This window comes from Daktulosphaira vitifoliae, unplaced genomic scaffold (genome assembly GCF_025091365.1).
Source record: "Daktulosphaira vitifoliae isolate Bord-2020 unplaced genomic scaffold, ASM2509136v1 Scaffold_3, whole genome shotgun sequence".
In the NCBI taxonomy this organism is placed as follows: Eukaryota; Metazoa; Arthropoda; class Insecta; order Hemiptera; family Phylloxeridae; genus Daktulosphaira; species Daktulosphaira vitifoliae.
In genome coordinates this window covers 31,059,704-31,079,092 of record NW_026099574.1, presented here as the reverse complement: position 1 = coordinate 31,079,092, position 19,389 = coordinate 31,059,704, and the positions used below count along the sequence as shown (strand labels likewise).

General features: G+C 34.0%; 2 protein-coding genes across 20 annotated transcripts in view; both read right to left on the bottom strand.

Annotated features, from left to right (window-relative positions):
• Window positions 1–3,385, bottom strand: part of LOC126902827 (uncharacterized) — a 132,810-nt gene extending 129,425 nt beyond the window's left edge. For 3 of the 19 annotated variants that reach the window (XM_050680473.1, XM_050680480.1, XM_050680467.1), the window contains exon 1: window positions 619–734. The gene's annotated coding sequence lies outside the window, so the exon portion shown is untranslated. Of the gene's footprint in view, window positions 1–618; window positions 735–3,273 lie in introns of those variants that run through there. The other 16 variants (XM_050680466.1, XM_050680479.1, XM_050680463.1 and 13 more) reach the window with 13 other exon arrangements.
• A 92-nt stretch (window positions 3,386–3,477) lies between these two features.
• Window positions 3,478–19,389, bottom strand: part of LOC126902834 (homeobox protein Hox-B3a-like) — a 38,537-nt gene continuing 22,625 nt past the window's right edge. The window contains exon 2 of the mRNA XM_050680492.1: window positions 3,478–3,863. Within this exon, the coding sequence (XP_050536449.1) occupies window positions 3,484–3,863 (380 nt within the window). The 3' untranslated portion in view covers window positions 3,478–3,483. The remainder of the gene's footprint in view (window positions 3,864–19,389) is intronic.

Genomic DNA, 19,389 nt, shown 5'->3' with positions numbered 1-19,389 from the left:
GCAAATCTATTAAATTTTAAAATAATTCGTATACTTGTATCTTTACATTTTTAAGTTATTTTTATTGTGTGAGTATTTGAGTGAGTTATAATAAAAAAATCACTGTGTATATACATTTACATTTTTTGAATTTTTGAGGGTAGCTAATTTAGAGGTTAACTATACAGCAGTACCATTTTATTGAACCAGAGTCACATAAAAATGAACTCTATCAAATGAACAATAATAATTCTACTAATACCAATTATATATTTAATAGTAAATTCAAAAGACTGTTTAAATATCAATGATTTCCATAAATAATTATAGAATTCATATACTTTTAGATTTAAATTAATGTTAAAATAAAAATTTTCATTTTTTTAAATATAGTTACTGTAGCAATAAAGAATTAAAGCAATTTAATTTATTTATATAATTTAGTTAAGCTAATAAAAAATATATCATATTCTAAATCTAAATGGTAAAAATTATAAATGTGTTTTGGGTTTATTCATTGATCTAGCAAAAAATGTTTCACAATTTGAAATATATCAAAAAAAATTGACATAATAACATTTAGGAGAAGGTAGTTACATTTGAAAAGCATATTATCATCAATTTAAAATAATTACTTACAAGTATGATGTATTAATTTACATTTCTTAGTTTTGTTTGTTTTTATAAAAAAGGTATTAACTTACTAAATGAATGATTTAAATTGTAACTAATTGGTAGTACATCATATATTATAATAAAATAATAAATGTATTTTCTATACTTTATGAAATTATAATGTTAAAGCAGCTGAACTTAACCGATATAGAGAACTTTATGGCGAATATCGTCAAAAACATTCAGGTTTCAAAATTAAACGCCTTATAAAAAAATTGATAGGATAAAAACAACTTTTAATTTTATTTACCTTAATATACACTTAAATAAATTTCATAGAGTCTGTAGGCACAATTATTTGTAATACGTTTATTACAAATTTTTTTACTTATAGCGTTTTTACGATATGAGAATATCGAAAAAGTAATGTCTAGATGAATTTCACCTTAAGTAATAATTATTGTTAACTTCATTAGCATGAAAAATTGTAATTATTAATCTAAATTTTATATTAAATAGCTTATCAGCCAATAGGAACACCACCGAATTAACATCAATTCTGATTTAATAGTAAAGAAGTAACGCTTTGTCATATTATTTTTAGTAGCTCTAACTTATTCAATTAGTAAAAAGAAATATAGATTTCAGAGCAAACTAGAAAAGCTCTAAGAATTATTCAAAAAGGTAGAACATTTAGACAGATAAACTTTACAAAATGTGCATCTTGAAATTTTATATAACATAAATTGTAATACGTTAGTATTTTTAATTGTTCGATAATAAAAATTTTTAATTTAAAAATTAAAATAAATGTTGCCTATTATTATAGGAAAAAATCGCATTAAATATTTCAATTATTATAAAAGATACTTAAAATAGTAAAACACGGTGGGCGGCCAGTCTGTATTTATTGTAAAATTATTAAGTCCTTTCGTTTCGCATTCATAAAAAATCTAATATTACATGGCAAATTTATAGATGATTTTATTATTAACTACATAAACTTTAAAATAATAAACATTAAAAAAATAAGAGTATTTTTCAAAATCATGATTTTTTTAAATAAGTTCAAAGCTAATTTACACAAATAGATCATTTGTACACTTGGACTCGATTAGTTACACCAAATTATTGCCGTATAATGAATGAGATACAAATTGAACTACTCATTATTATTTTTACAATCAATACTTTTGATGAGGTTAGTTTTCTATAGTGCAATGCAAATCGAAGCGAATGTCGCTAACAAGTATCAGTAACAGTTTAACACAAAAATCACCAGCTCTGAGTATGTGGCGATCAGATGCCAAACTATTGCGTAAATGACTGCAGACAAGTAAACTTAAAAAACTGATTTACGTACAATAACCTGATTAGCTCTAAATGGTCCCATTTTATTGTTTGAGAGCTTAATTGGTTTTATGTTAGAACAATAATAAACTTTTTAACATATATCAACTTTGAACAATTGAATAGTTATTCTGAGTGAAAATCAATTAAATAATTCTTAATTGATCACAACGAAACAAATTGTGTTAATTATTTGTTTCTTTTTCTTAATTAAATTACTTTTCGACTTTCTCTAAATAATTCTAAAGTTACATTCTTTAATATACTACCAATTATCAGATGACAATTGATTGAATGATTGTTAAAAATTTTTACTTTGGATTACAATTGAATATCTTGTCAAAGATGGTTAATTAAATATATAATTGAATCGGAATTATTAATAAAAATGGTTTGTGTCTGATATACATCCAAATATTTGGTCATATCGTTTATGATGAACTTATTATATCGACTTGAATATCAAAAGTTTATTCAAATTACAAATAGAGAAAATTATAAGACGATAAAATGTACTAAATTAGAGGGGAAAGGTATAAATTATGGAAATAAAAAACAAATTATTACATTATAATTATCGCTTATAATTTGTATATACATTTAATATAGTATTATAATGCAATTTAAAATATTTACAATTATAATTTTGTGCTAAAAATCTAAAAAAAAGGTTTTTGGTATTAGGATAACGAGAATAGTTTAGTAAAAAATAAATACATAACGAACAAACAAATTTAACAATTAGCTTAATAATAATTTTATTTTATAATACCATTAAAAATAATAATTTAGAATCGTAAATAACTCAAATCGATGCAACTCTGTACAGTTGTGATTATTTAAATGATTTTTTCTACATATATAATTAAAAAAAAAAAAAAAACAGGCTACAATTGTTGTGAATACATGAATATAGTAATATCCGCTATTGTACTCAAGACCTTATCACCATAGACTATTTGATTAATTACACCTATCTTGGCTAGCTTAACATGTAAATATTAACTAATTTTTATTAACAATAAATGTTTTTCTTAGGCTAACGTAAAATAACACACATTTATATTGTTGTGTCACAAAGTATATTTCATGTATCCATTTGAAAACATTATTAGTAACCTATAATTTTATTTACAAATATATTTTGTAATAATATAAACGTGTCTATACAACTATTTATATACTTATTTAAGTTTAAGATAAAGACTAGGATGCATACACGGTTTTTTTTTTTTTTTAATTGGACGCAACATATTCTATAATACATTACTATAATATTGGTCCATTCAGGTAAGTTAGTTCAAAATACTTAAATGAAAAAACACTTACGTTTAAATAACTCAAGCTACAATGACTATTATAAACGAGGAAAGTATTGTGCAGTTAAATCGACAATATTGAGATCTTCATACATTTGAATCATTCATGTATAATATTAAACTGTGCGCGTAAATCGCAATCGTTAAGGAAGAGTAATAACTGCATTTAGTAAATATTTTGATTAATATAAAATAGGAAATTTTAGATAGAAAAGTCAAATTATTCATCGAATGATTTTTTTTCAGGCGAATCAGGTGATGATGGCTGTGGTTTCTTTTTTAGTATTCCCATGTTTTGTGCCGTCTCCAAAAACAACTTGTGTTCGCTCAACGCGGCTAAAGTTTCCCTATCTTTTTTTTGTTCTTCGTAATCTCGTTTCATTTTGGCCCGTCGATTTTGGAACCAAGTGATTACCTGCGCGTTGGTCAGACCTAAGCTTGAAGCGATTTCATCGCGATCTGCCGGAGACAGATACTTTTGATATAAGAACCGTTTTTCTAGTTCGAAAATCTGATGGTTGGTGAAAGCAGTGCGTGATTTGCGTTTCTTTTTAGGTTGTGATCTCGAGTTGAAGAGATTTAAATGACTCGAACTTGTATCTGAAAAAATAAAACAACACGTTCATCAGTACACTGGTATACTGACAGTATAGGCAGACATTTTTTAAGAAAGTTTTAAATCAATGTTGCTATGTATAATGTTTCTTAGAAAATGTTTTTAATATGTATATAAATTTTTATATAAACTAATATAGATTAAGGGGTTTTATATTCAACTTTATTTAAATAAATATGAAATAATATTTTCTTCGGTTGGAATATTTTACAAAGGAGTTTTAATGCGTAATGTATTGGACATATTCATTTCAAATGTTATTTATTGCCACGCAAATGTAGAAATACATTTGGAGAGTCCTAATAGGGAACAACCGTGAAACAATTAGAGCTCAGTCATAATATTTCTCGTGATACTTTATGACATATTTGATCATGCCGTAAAACATTTAACGTCCACTTGGAAATAAAACAACGGCCGTGACAAATCACTGCAAAAAATAAACCCTGTCAATCTTGAAGCGCACAATAATATCGTAAAACAATCTTATTTTTATTATACTGGCCAATTCACTTCCGCGAATTCGTCAACAATTCTTACTTTGCTAACATCTGTTTCTAACAAACCACACGAATAAACACATTTTTTTCTCGTTATAATTACTTAAATACAATAAATATGAAAGCTGAATTTTCATCATGGTGCTGTTTCTTAGATCTAATATCAGGTGTAATGCATTGTGCTATTACTTTTCAAGTACGTTAACTGAAATTACAAGTGATTATGATCATGATTTCGTTCATTTATGTTTATAGACCATTGGAATAATCTCTGTAGTAATTAATTTATCCGACGAAGTAAAACAAGGTAAAATATGCAAATTTGGTAGTAAGCGTTGTTTACTCAAAGTCATTACGTTTAAAATTATATTGCAGTTTTATTAAAAACTGGAATTATAATGTCTGCGACAGTAATGGTCCTTGTTTGGTCTATAGCTTTTCTGGGATGTGTTATGGTAATATATAAATATTTATACCTAGAAAACATTTTTTTTTGAACAGTTAAATGATAAGAAAATTATTATTTTTAGAAAAACCTTCCGCTATTATCGGTCGCGTTATTTTTTTGGTCGTGGTATATAATTATATGGTTAGTGTTGGTCGTGTCGTCAACTTTTTCGAATGGAAAGTAAAGACATTTTTTAAATTATGCGTAAAGTTTATTATCTGATTTAAAATTATAATTCATTACTATAGAATGTGTGCGCACGGCAGATGCCCCGTTACATTTTGGTTAGCAGCAATTCCCTATCATAAAGTCATTCAAAAAGACTTGGACTACTATTATCACAATCAACACCTCCCTCCTATGAACATACCGGCCGAAGATCGATTTGGAAGTTACGAAATGGATGACACGTTTGATTTTCCTGCTGCTATGAAAACTACGCGGTTAGAAACACGGGAATCAAAAAGAATATTTTCTTTTGTACTTCACATAACAGTTACTGCCCTGTCCACGGGTAGTTTTTAATATCTGTTAATTCTCTTGTCCAGCTCATGTTAATAGGTATTTATTGTTTTCCAGTTTTGTTAGTGAGTAGTTGGCTATTGTTATACAGTTTGTACAAGAAATTTTCTTGCCGTGATGAAAATTCCACTTATAATGAAAGCTGTGCCAACACTAAGTCATTTAGGTCGAGAATAAAATCTTCATTATCTAAAAAAGATTATTGTCTTTAAAAATTACCACTCGTACAAATTTGTTTGGTCACAAATCTCAAATATTTTGTCGTAAATAATAAAAAAATTATTTATATTATCTAACGCAGCACCAAGAACTTGAATAGAACGCATTGCTTAGAAAAAATGATTTTACTCGCATAAAAAACATATTTGATTAAATTATTATATTAAAGAAATTTTTTTTTTTCTATAGAGTGTAACTTCTATGAAAAATAACAATAATTGTCAGTTCAGTACGCTATTAATTATAATGGAGTGTAAATTAAAATCACATCTTTGAGTTTTTGTTGTAATGTTACCCCCAATCAATTGTGTACCCATTTGAATTGTATTTTACTTAAATATTGAACTACGAAACACTCTCAATAAAATTTGGTACCACTCATTGTGAGTAAATACTACGCTAACCAATTCTAATAGACAAGTTATGAAAAATAAATGGTAATTTTTGTAATTTTGTTGAATAATATACATTGGTTGTATTTCAAGCAATCATCACTGTTGCGATAGATTTTTTTTTTTGGTAATTAATGATCGTTTTATTGCTTTTAATATTTACACATAGATTACTCGACTATGACTTAAACATTTTTAGAGAATAATTTAGACTAGTAGCAAATGTAGAGAGTAGCCCACTGAATTTATATATACTGATTAGTAAGTAGTGAGTAAATTAAAAAAAAAATTCATTCATTTAACAATTAACCCGACTATTTATGACCTGATTGATTTATGTTAACCCAACAAATATTATCCCTTTAATAAATGGTAATTACAACCGTTAAAATATTTTTATGAACTACACTAGTCAAACGAGTAATGTGAGATAAATATTTTTATCGCATTATTTAATTGAACGTTTTTAATATTATATTGTGATGGTTAATAAGTGGTGGTATTTTCTTTTGTTGACCGGATTTCATATAATTCTTCATAAAGTCGGCTACCCTGTCGGCAACCAATGTCACGGTCCGGTAACTACTCTGGCCGGTCACTTCACACTTATTTTGATCGTCGGTATTCGGCCGCCTAAGGTATTATATTATAGTGCTTCTGAGAAGATTTCTGAGCCCGTTTTCGTTGTTTTATGACACGTGATTTTTAAGATATACGCTGACCGAAGAGTTTCAATTGCAGCATCTTCAATGCTAATTAACGCGTAAACGCATACTAGCTGATCACTATTGATCCAGGCAACACCTTTTTCCGATATAAGTTTAATTCACACGATTAATATCAAACTCCTATAGGCATCACAGCGTTGGTTGAATATAATATTGCACTTGACTTCTTTACTAGTCTACATAGAGACGGGAACAATTTTAAAATTATTTGTACACGAACAAATGTGTTTGATGGGAACCAATTATAAATCTAAGGTATAAATAAATTAGACAATTATTTTATTAGTAAATCGTCTAAGATAAATTAGCGCTGTAAATATCAATCAATTTCTGTACAGATAAAACTATAATTGCAATCATGGCACTTGTACAGTTAAAATTATTAACGAGTGCCTAAATACTAATAGTAGGCACAAATATTGTGGCGGTGATGGTGGTGGTAGTGGCCGCCGCCGCCGAGATATTAGTAGCGTGAGAGTTATCACGAGAGGGGAGGCCGTCGTGTTACGGCGCTACGGTAAGTTACGCGGCGGCGGTGCCACGGCGGTGGGTAATAGCCGTGGGGCGCGCCGTCTACGTCGGCGGCCACATCAAAGGCCCCGCGCATGGCAGGTGTGACTAAATAGCAGAGGCGGCACCTCTGATCGTATCACTTCTTATTACCGTCATAAGCCGACCAGGGCCCGACACATTCCGTCGAGCGGGTTCTCAAAATTGTCCTCTTGCCGGCCACTCATTAAACTCCGACGTGTTTTTATTCGCCTTCCCGGTCATCGTCATTAGCCTACGATATTTATTACATGTAATGAGCATAGTCACATGGCATAATACTCCCCTTTGGCTTGATTTATTTGCAAAATCAATTCAGTTAATTCCAATAAAATTTACAAAATATGGTATTCATTGACTTTCCAAAAATAAATTAACAGTTTATGTATTTTATGTTTCTACACGTTTCGCGTAAACGGAAACTAAATACTAGTTTAAAAATAAACGAAAAATTCCCTTAAATTAAATAATATATTTTAGCTAAAATAGTTGACGAGATTTGGGAAAAAACGATTGATAGCGTCAAAGACTTTTGCCTGAATAACTGAACTCCATGACCAAATAACTACATATCGCAGGGTTAAAAAAATATTCTCCAGTAATGCAAAGTCTTAATGTCCATCACTACAGTTTGTTACGATTATAATAAAATGACCGGAAATTTTATTTGAAATTCGTTTAGTACCGTAACAAAAACAATAAAAATCGTCTACATTCGTTGCAGCCCTGAGAAACCACCAACCAAACTCACAAATAGTGGCGATAAATAAATAGCTTTATTTAAATACGTTTCGCAAAATAAAAATCAGCTGCAACTTCAACAGCCTGAAAACGAGAATAAAAGAAAACCAATTTTAATTTACATTCGAGTATTTTTATCGAATAGTTAGATCGTTTATTTTTATTCTAATCGACTTTGTTATGAATGTATAATTATTCATACAGCGATGGCCGTGTATCTTAATTGCTTTACTGAGCGACGAGATTGAATTTGTATTTCACTCGAAGACGTGATCTATTTTGCGCACCTTCAGCAGGTCGTGACAGGTGAATGTGTGACCCGGAACTAATCCCTTATTTTCTACTAAAATTGCGTAAAATATTATCTGTTTTTTACCTCTAGACATATAAAACGTATTGAAATCATCAGCCGGCTTACAATGAAAATATTCGAAAGACTAAGCTCGAGTTAACCGTGTCTACACGCGTTAATACACCACAATAATTGTAAATTAATCGATATTGATGTGCCGAACAAAAACTTTTTGAGCACCTATTAAAATATCTTTTATTTATTGTGGCATCCGCTTAAGTGGATAAAACGAAACCATATTGGTCATAACATTATCAAAAACCCAATCCGTCACTACGGTAGTATATGGTGTACATGTAGAATAGATACGGAACGATATGCGTAGGCACCGTCGGTGGAACAACAAAGAGTTCCCGCTGAACCAATTAATGACTCAGCCGTATTAATTAGCCATAGACTTGGAGGTATGCATTGCGTATAAAAAAAATATATATCCAACTCGGCTGTTGCTCTCCTCTAATGGTTTCGATGGTGCTGATCGATCTCGTTTCGTCTTTTGTTCATATTATTACAGTACAATAATCACTCGAACGACTAATATACCTGCAGTATGGTGTCTGATCGAAAATTTTCCTCATTATTTATCTGTGTACTTGTATGGTTGTCTGCGAGGTACAAGTACGGTTCTTTTTTTTCAAACTCTCAACCGTTCAAAAGGCGTAGTCCTACCGGTAATCGTCTCTTGATGTAATTAACTGTGGTTTTTCTTGGCATAGTATAACAGTGACCATATGGTTTTGTGATGGAGAACTGGAAATTTTCTCAAAAACGAAACGATGCCGAGGAGAAATTTCACGTGTGTCGAGCGTATGACGTAGATATCATGTTTTTAATAAGAGAATGAATTAAACGTGACAAGGCAATATTAGCCGGCAGCAGTCGTCGAGAGCAATACAAAGCACACCGCTAACTAGCACCTCCGGTTTGATAATCATCGTCGGATTAAACTGTGACGAGGTTACCAATAAATGGAATCCGCCGATTTTTTATTTCTCCTCCTAGTCATCCGCCACACTCTTTCGTTTTAACGACGACGATAGACGTCTATTATATTATTATTATTATTATTATCATACACATGAAACGGACGATGCCGCTGCCGACGACGAGTTCATCGATTTGCCTTGTGCACACACTGAACACTATCATCACACACCCATCGTACCTCGTTAATAATGTTTTAGCAAGACAACTGATCAATCGTTTCTTCTTTGAGTCCTCTCGGTCGGGGTTTGCCGGCGGGCGTCGACGATTTTCTTCTTGTTTTTATACATTATGTTTTTTTAATTTTCCATTCATTCGCCAAGCACTTCGCCCTTGTTGTAATTAACGGCGGTTCAACTAATTAGCTCTATCGCGGGCCTTCTTCGAAATCAGCAGCAGTAATAATAACAAAAGACGTACAATAGTAATTATAACAAAACGCGTTTTTGTGATGTACACACGATAATAACGCTAATATTATTTTATGTAAGACAATACGTTTTACACACCTATACGAGAGACTATATGTGTGCATGTATAATATCGTGTAATCCGATTCTCGTTATCGACTACAAGTACAACAATAGCTGAAAGCATCGTCGTGAATAAAATTAGCGTTGTTGTGCTAATTGTACAGACGAAATGAACGATAAAAAACATAACGATGGAGTTACTGACAGTACGGAGTGATCAATTCGGTTACTCATCACGGTCAGTATCGATTTTTAGCGACCTCGACGTATGATTAATACAAATTCGACTCAAATATTTTTGATATCCCATATTCGTGACCCATTGACAAGTAGTCGTTAATTTCTGGCTATTAATTTGGTGCCGAATATTGAATATGCCAGAAAACTACAAATTATCATTTACATGAAAGGTGTGAATGACAACTCGATTGGCGAATTAGGAAGTCACTGAGAGTGATCGACTGTTATGAACATTATTACTTCTATATTGTCGAGCAATAATAAAAAAGAACCGCCAGCAAAGACATTTAATGGTCCACTCCTCCACCGCCGAACTGCCACTGCCTCAACTCCGCCCGTTTCTCGCTTTAATACCAACACTGCGGGTGGCCGTTTAATTTACAACGATATTCGTGATACCAAATGATTCTCTATTGAGAAATAATATCATATTTTTAAACGCCAAAATAGTAGATTCGCCACGGACAATTAATCCGACGAGAAAATCATCGCTGCCTCGAATACTCGTCGAGTGTTAATCTCGACGGCCGCGAAAAACTACCCCTTGTCGGTCTGTCTTTGAATGCACGTCAATAAATAATGCATCGCATTACTAAAAAATGACCGTAAAACAGTATACATGTTCAACCCGTCTCGCCAATATCAGGGCAAACGATAATATCCGTTTCTAATGGTACTAATCATACCGAATCTAATGTCACGGAAAAATTGTCATGTACAGCTTACCACTTGTGGTATTTATTTTCTCATGAAATTGTGTTTTGTCATTATGAGCTATGGGAAAAATGTATTTTCGGAAACGACGCTGGGCGTACAGGTATACCAAAAGTAATAGGACGCAAGAATACCGAGGCTGTTTAATGTGCGCACTATATGAAAAGGCAGTAGTAAATGGGGGGAGAGGAGAAGCGGACATCTGACATTGTACACGTTATTACGTGTACTTAAGTCATATGGATCATTTAAAGGATTACAACATGTAAACTAGGGTCCGGAGAATTTAGGCATCGTCACCACCACCACCACCACCACCGCCCCCGACATCGTAGCGACGACGGGTCTCATCGGCATTCTTATTTACTTCTTTCCTCGTTACATTATGTAGAGCCGCTTTCTCGTGCGTCGGTCAAATGATAAATCACCATTAAGCCAGAAACATACAGGGAGGTTGTTTTTCTCTTTAATACGGCGGTTACTGAGTTTTTTATCTTGTTTTTTTTCTACAGGGACAATAAAGATAAAAGTATATGTACATTTATAGCGTGTAAAAATGATGTCATATTTCCTGAACGGTCTCTTCAGGTTGTAAATAATAAAATAACCATCACGGCGTGTATAATATAGTAGAAAAGATGGTTTTAATTTTCTCAGTGCCGCGAAAGAGGTGTCGTTGATAGGTAGGAAAAGAGGAAGAACTGGCCACACACAAACACCCGAAGTCCCAAACATGTAATCAAGCAGCTGCTGCCGCCGTCACTCTTATTTACCTGTTCTCTTGTGTATGGTAAATATAAATATAATGTATCGCAGAATACTAACAGATCTCCCAGGGAGAATCTATATCACATTATAACATCCTATACTTAATTAGGCACTCGAATTTTTTATTTATTATTTTTTATTGTATTTTAATAGTTACGATTAAAGTAATAGAATAAATTAGAGCGTTTCCCGGTTTCTTTCTCATACACAGTGTTTGGTTGGTACGACATATTATACTAATTATAATTCTTACATTTTGATTACGAGTATTAGAAATTGTTATGATTCTCACTGCGTTACAAGATACGGTACGGTAATGGTCAATTCTAAAAAGAGTGTTCAACTTTTATTGTTATACGATGAAAAATGACGAGATAATTACTGGAAATTGTACAGACTGCACGTTAAACAATACTAATTTATTTACGAATAAATATAAGTGAATCATAACAGATATATTTAAAATTAAATCGAGTTTGTTAAAAACAAACAAACTGTAATAGCAATTATTTTTTACAGTAGTTATAACGACTTTATAGACAAGCGTTTCGGTCATAAGATAATGATGATGATAATTATAACAGCAGTAATATAGCACATCGAGTGTAATATATTTATAGCTTAAATTTATTATTTTCTCAGCGCGTTATGAAAAGAAAAATTAATTGGATTTTATGTTGTTAATTATAAAGTGCAGAGTGGGAAGACTAACATTTTGTTTTCTTTTAATATAATTATTAATACATCCCTTAAACAATGAACCCGTCAACACATCATTTCCCTTGGTGTCGGTATAGAGGACATATAGTAGTGCGGTTCGTCTCGGTTAAAAATACACACGTTCTCATGTCGGCAGACAGGCGGGTGAAGCGGTCGCACAGATCGCCGAAAAAGCAATGCCGCCGCACTAATTGTCTATTAACAAAACGTTAATAGACGTCGGGTGGAAAGATTGATAGACTCGAACTAATTATCGTCTACGGGATTTGACAAAAAAAAGAGCAATCTCCGGACGCGTTAATAACACACAATAGCTAAACGGCAAATACACTGACGGCGCAGCAGCAGCGTATCGCATCCATGAACCACCACTTGCGATTTGGAATTTAACTTGGAAAAATGATTGTTTGACATAAAATGTTGACCGAAGCAACACACAGCAGGTTTTCATTTACACGACATGAACAAGTGTCCAAGTGTGAGGGAGGGCGGTCGAGTAGGTATATAGTGGCGGCATGGTCGTGCGTAATTACAGGTCAGCCTGTTGATATTAACTCGGTCGGCACTCTTTCTGTTTTCCTCGTAATACAACGCCGTTCAGCAGTCAAGCCCACATCAGACACCGTTCGGGCCCCATGCTAATGAGACTTAAATATCATGTCAAAATACCTCGTCTCTGGCGGTCTTCTGCGTATCTTTTATCTGTGCGCATCCAAAGAAACCACCCCCAAAACGGTTGTACTAGGGCAACCCCGTAATTTTCAACGCCCTTTTGACGCTTTCAGAAATAATATAATTTTTTCTTTTATCCCGAAACGGAACGGCTCCCATGGTTACACGGGTGGCAATTTCGTGGTTTATTTATTTATTACATACCAGGCAAGTTTAAACGTGACCGGCAAACAGCACAGCGCACAAAGGTATACATTATGTGCTGCTCACATTAAAAAGTCTTCACATGTAACGTCGACGCCGCCGCCGCCGATGTTCGACAAAAACCATTCATCGGATCCGCTTTCCTTCCGATATATTTATACATAATAAATAAAACAAACCTTTACCAATTTAACGATCAAGCAAAAATATACACATAGCACATCTGCTCCGTGTTTCTTTTAAAATATTATTAACTCGCACAGCATCGAGAATGGACCACCCTGTATGCGGATACACAAAGACTTGACGCTTGTTCGTTAATGGTTAGTTCGAATTAAACGTTTCTATGAGATAGCCAAGTGTTGTTAATATAGCCGACCGCATTGCACGTACAGCAAAGCAATTATTTCGCAATCGTGTTGACTAATTTAAAAACGAATGGTTGTAAATAATTAAATATTGGTGAGATTTTTGTACGATAGGAAGTGCTGTAATTATAAATTAACAAAAGACATGAATTAGGGAACGCCGGTATGAAGCAAATAGTTATGACATTTATCTGTTCAGTCGGTTCAATATATTCATTTGTAGTACAAATTTTGTACCGCACAACACAAATAAAAAAATTGACACATGCCGTATGCAAGTCACGACTATAAGAATTAATTAATTGTATTTTATCTATTAATTGATATTTCACGTGCCTTAGTGATGAATGTTAACCGATACTATTGAAATAAACGGCTCCACGTCGTTCAAGCCATTCTTGAAATACTTTATCGAGTGTTGTTAGGACGTATAGCGTGTTAGTAACTAAATAACACTGGAGGCGTCATCAGGTAAATTGAATGAAGAGAAAACGTCTAATAAAAATTGATGGATAATAAACAAGCTGTTCTCTTTTAATCTGCATTCTCGTTGTATATTGTTTGGAATGTAATGAGTTGATAATCATCGTGCTGGCGGTTTCTAGGGTAAGCTACCGTTTTCTGTGATTCCAATAATACAACATGACATAACAGACAAAAGAAGACAAGTTTTGATCTAGTAAACAGGTTTTGAAACACACAAATTGGCCAAGAGAAACGTACAGATATAATTTTGATTAACGTCTTGGCGTTAATTTGATGAGCTATAAAATCTGCCCACAGTTAAATGTTAATAATAATAATGTACTTTTATTTTTACCCATTAAAACACTACACTAAGATCTAAGTCTATTTGTTCAAAAAATTTATAGCATTGAGCAACTTTGTTAGATTTTTTATATTCTTTTATTATAAGCAGTTACATAAACATTACGAATACTATATTATGGCTCCTGTTCGAGGATATTATTAATTAGTAAACAGTCGAAAAAATCTTAAAACCGAGGAGATGTCATCGATAATAAGTCTTGACTATGCATAAGGTTAAATAAAGAATTTCTGTATAATTGACAAGATGATTTTGATTGAAATACCTTGCGATTTTGTAACATAACTCGTCACTTTAATGAGTGTTGCTAAGATTTATTATCTTGTGCCAATTGTTTACACTTAGACTATCATTATAACAACATGGCTAATAATAAAACAAAATAAACAAAATGCTTTGCCACACATGTGGCTAGGAATAATTTAACAGCCAGCATCATGATCATGTTATCCCCCAGAAAGAATTCCGGCAATATCACAAAATTATGTGTTATGTTTACAGTTCGGTCATTACGATACCCTAGTGTGTTTATTGACTGACGTTTTTAGCTATGTCAATACATACACGTCATACTAGGTGACCTTCCAAAGTACACTCGCAAAAAAAAAAAATTTTATTGAATGACAAATACACAACATTGTTAGTTGTAATATTTTTCACGTTTAAAATTTAGGAAAGTTTTCTCTAATATTCATTTTTAATGTTTAACTTTATCTAAATTATTTCTGGTAGTAGAAATTTACGACAATAATAATTTTTAACTCCAATTTTGTGGTCATCGTGTCAAATGTAATTTCGTTATTTAAGTTTTATCAAAGTTTATAATTTGAAAGCACTGACGCGAGATGATCATCTAATGGATGTCAGGCGCATTGTGATACCACACACCTCGTTAATGACGCCTTTAATAGAGCACACTCGCATGCTGTATGGTATATAGAGCTCTATATTCACCCGTACATGCTCTCATGATTTTTTTTTACACTTTAACATTGTTTTTTTTATGGAAAAAGCGACGGTGGCGGCGGCGGCGGTTGGCGACAAAGGATTTCTAACGAACCGTCAATAATTGAAATCTATTCACCGCGCTCAGAGTTTGTGAAAGAATGTGTTAGGATATAATATAAACAAACTCGGAACAAAAAAATATATGTACATAATAGTAATATAAAATGAAGAAAAAACCAAATTAATTATTACCTCCGCGCGCATAAACCGTCACCGGCGGCGAGCGAGTGTCGGCGGCTAAAGACATGCGTTTTTTTGGAACTATCGACGTGCTTTGTTCACGACACGGGTTTAACACGTACACAATAATATCATTATAGGTGCCCAGCGAGGATCAACGATCCGTTGGCCTTTGGGTCAGCAATTAAGTTTTCAATTACACGCATGGTCCCATAGATAAATGCCGACGACAGTGTGTAATTTGTAGAAATTTTTACACGCGACAAAACCGTAATAAATATATACATTAGCGGACGAGGAAAAAATCGCGCACTCGACCACCGGAAGTTATGATGAATGTATTTAAAAAAATTCCGTGCCGACATACGGTCGGGTCCGAGTCCGGTACTAATAATTTATACGACTACACGTTCAATACAATAAGTATTACACGCGGAGAATGGCAGTAAGTAACGTAATTTGCGAGGTGCCGGCCGTATAACGTGTAAACTCGACGGCTTATTAGCTAGTGTCCGGTGTAGTAACAATGTTATTTATATTATTATACACTAATGTAAGTATATACACGAATAACATTTAAACGTCGGCAAACGATAAAAGAGAATAATTATTGTGGTACGTGTAAAAAGTGTGGCGTATCGAATAAATGAGCGAGTTCACGAGGGAAAAGCAGACGGTTTATTTTTTGTATTCATTGTGCAATAAAACTTTGCGTATGTACCCTCGCAATATAATAATAAAAAATCCGCCGACGATGTAATATTCGGTGGTTTTAATCGAAAAGTGACCTTTCACGTGGCACAAAAACCCGTCGCAGGTATTACAGTACAGTAACATCGCGGCACGTATGTTAATTACCCGTCATCGGTTACCGGCGGCCGCGTTAAAGAGGCGGCGACTTGTCGCGAGTTCAAAGGAAATAACACCGCCGAACTGGTCAGGAGAGCAACGGCAGCAGTGAATAACGTTATTATATCTGTGGTAAATGTGTAAGCTTGTGCCGTCCATTGTTGAGTTCGAGTAACCCAAACGTACTTTGATTTGCAGTTAAGTACAGCGATTTTTTCAAATTGGAATCGATCGTCGAATCTAGGCGACGGTTCATATTCTGTCGAGACAATGGAGTGCAGTACGCAAGCGTTTTGGCGACACCTGACAAGGTTCGAGTTCTATTGTAGTGAATAAAATTCGTCAGCAACTACTGTTGTGTCGTGACGTTTAATTAATTAAGATGACTGGCGATTTGGGCTTGGATTAAGTTTATTTGTTACACCATACGTAGCATAGATATAACCTGCCCGTTTATTTCTCTAAGGAATAAAAATCGACATCGTTTTCCGTCCTCAGCAAACACTCTTGCCGATACGACCAAGCCCCGTTGTCTCGGCTAGCAGTCACCGATCACGTCTCTCGTCGCTATAATTTATGGCCGACAATAAAATATACACTGGCTCCTAAGGGGACTGTTTAAGAGACGGGCAGGGTCGGTGGAAACTAAACGTGACGTATATACGCGTAAACGGTGATTTATCCGAGCCATGACACTCATTAGGGTCAACCGATAGCTCTTCATTTGCAGTGCTGCAATAATAACACACATCAGGATCCGGCTTTGAGCGACCGAGTTGACAGACTTATTGGTTCCCACTGCTACCGTCACGATATCGTTTTTGTTATTTCCGCATCCGCGACACTCTTCTGAAATTCCATTTCCTACGGGAGCCCAAAGTGACTTATCAATAATCCTGTCGACGTTATTGCTACCAGAGCTACTGAGTTTGCGGAACCGATTTCGCACAATATATTATCGTTATCCAGTTCAACAATGGTTATTGACATTTAATTCAGACTAATTTGGACGCGATTTCCGCTCCTCGACCCATCTACAGGAACACAACAGAATGCGAGCTCTTTTTACTCGGGACGTCGAGCGGAGACGTCACCCGATGAATCAATTCTCTGCGAGTCGGAAATCGAATGAGGTAAAAATAAAATAGCCTATTGTGCGCTTTAGATACACTTTATATTAATTATTGGCTATCCCAGTGCATTAGAATAAGTCGCAATAAAAGCAACGGGTAAGCTGAATCAAACATTACTGTCGCAGTTGTTTTAAATTATCCATCTATAATTGGAGGCCGTTGATAAAATGCGTTGCAAGGACGCACATGCTCGTTATGTTGCCGTCTTTACTAGCTGAATTTGCGGGTATCGGTGTATAATTGACTTAACCCGGTGTGTGTTAGTCTCTGTGTGTTTTTATATAGCCGCGAGCGTTTCTAATCAGCAAACGAGCAACAAAAACACACAACCCCCCAAGGGGCCTTTACGGGTGGTTTGCGCGTGACCAAATAGTCCATGGAAATTGACTATTTTTGTCGGAAAAACAAAGGAGATAAAAAAAAAAATTGTCTCCACTCGTCAACGGATGTTGCGCCGTGTCCAATTAAGTTAAATTACGTTGACTGATTCAAAATCGTAGACTTACTTTGTCAAAAATCCACCTGTTCAAACTACAAATAGCAAGTAAATAATACTTCATTTTGTATCGAGTGTTTATTTTTACCTGCTGCTGTTCGGCTCTCGCTGGAGATGAAAGCAACCGAGTCTATTATAATAATTTTTTATCACCTAACCTATAAAAACCACAAATAAAATGGCATAATCCACTAAAAACGAAAACAGGTCCCTATTATAGCACATGTTCCACAATATAAATGCAACACATTCAACGCACAACAAACCTTTTTTTATTTTTACAACCATTAAGTAATTATTATATTGAAGTTGTAGGGAATCTGACTGTCACTCGATGCCGCCTCGAAAGAGCATTTTACATAGGTGCTCACGACTACCGAATAATAAACTTTGAGTAGGCTGCGCGTATGTATTTATTACCCATTACCTTAGTTGGTAATTGCTATTCGCCGCCATAAACAAAACTTCAAATAGTAAAATATTCAATTAACAGAGCGCAAAAAGCATTTTTGCCGAAAACGTTAATCTAATAAATCAAATCGAAAGTGACGCCAGCCAATATTGTTCTTATGAAACGCTGTTTGCCGTCGATGACTTGCTAAATGCCATCGCTGCTGCCACCGCTGTTACAATATTGTAATACAAAAAACGATACTATTCAAAACATAATACAGGATGGGAACGGAGGCCTCTTCCTTGACCCTTTATCAATATGATTAATAAGGAATGCACGCAGTTTTTCTTTTGTCAAATTAACATGGCAGAACATAATATCGTCACAAATCTCTCATCGAGAATATCCATGAAAAACATAATGAACACAATTCCACTGGGTTCATCGTTCAAATGGACTACATATAAATTAAGTTAAAACGAAAACACGTCCGCCTCGGTATATATAAACGATTTGTCGAAAGAAGTCCTTTAAAAATAACGTGCATGCCTCGAGGACATATAAACGACCGAACAACATCAGCAGACGCATCAAAGTAGGTATGTGATATTATTAACCGGCAGGGCGTAAGCGACTTGTCAACAAATATTATTTAACAAAAATAACAATAATTACTTGTACATTAATTTATACCGATTCAGCTGAAAACAAACGCTGGTAGACTGGAATTCACGCATGTCTTTGTGTCTTCTCCGAGTGCATATATCTGAAATACTAAAATAGTCGACCCGACCGACGCAGACGCGAACCGCGGAGTCTATACTGAGATGATACCGCCATATGTATAAATATTCTTCTTCGCTGGCCTCGTCTAGTTCAGTTCGCCGTCAAACCGGACGCGCTAAATGTTCCGATTAGAGTTCATTTGGCTCAGACACGCGCACATTGAATGGAAACGTTTGTACAGTTAATGATAACGTAATAATTCAGTGCTAGACGCACTCTTTGATAATTCCACTGCACACAA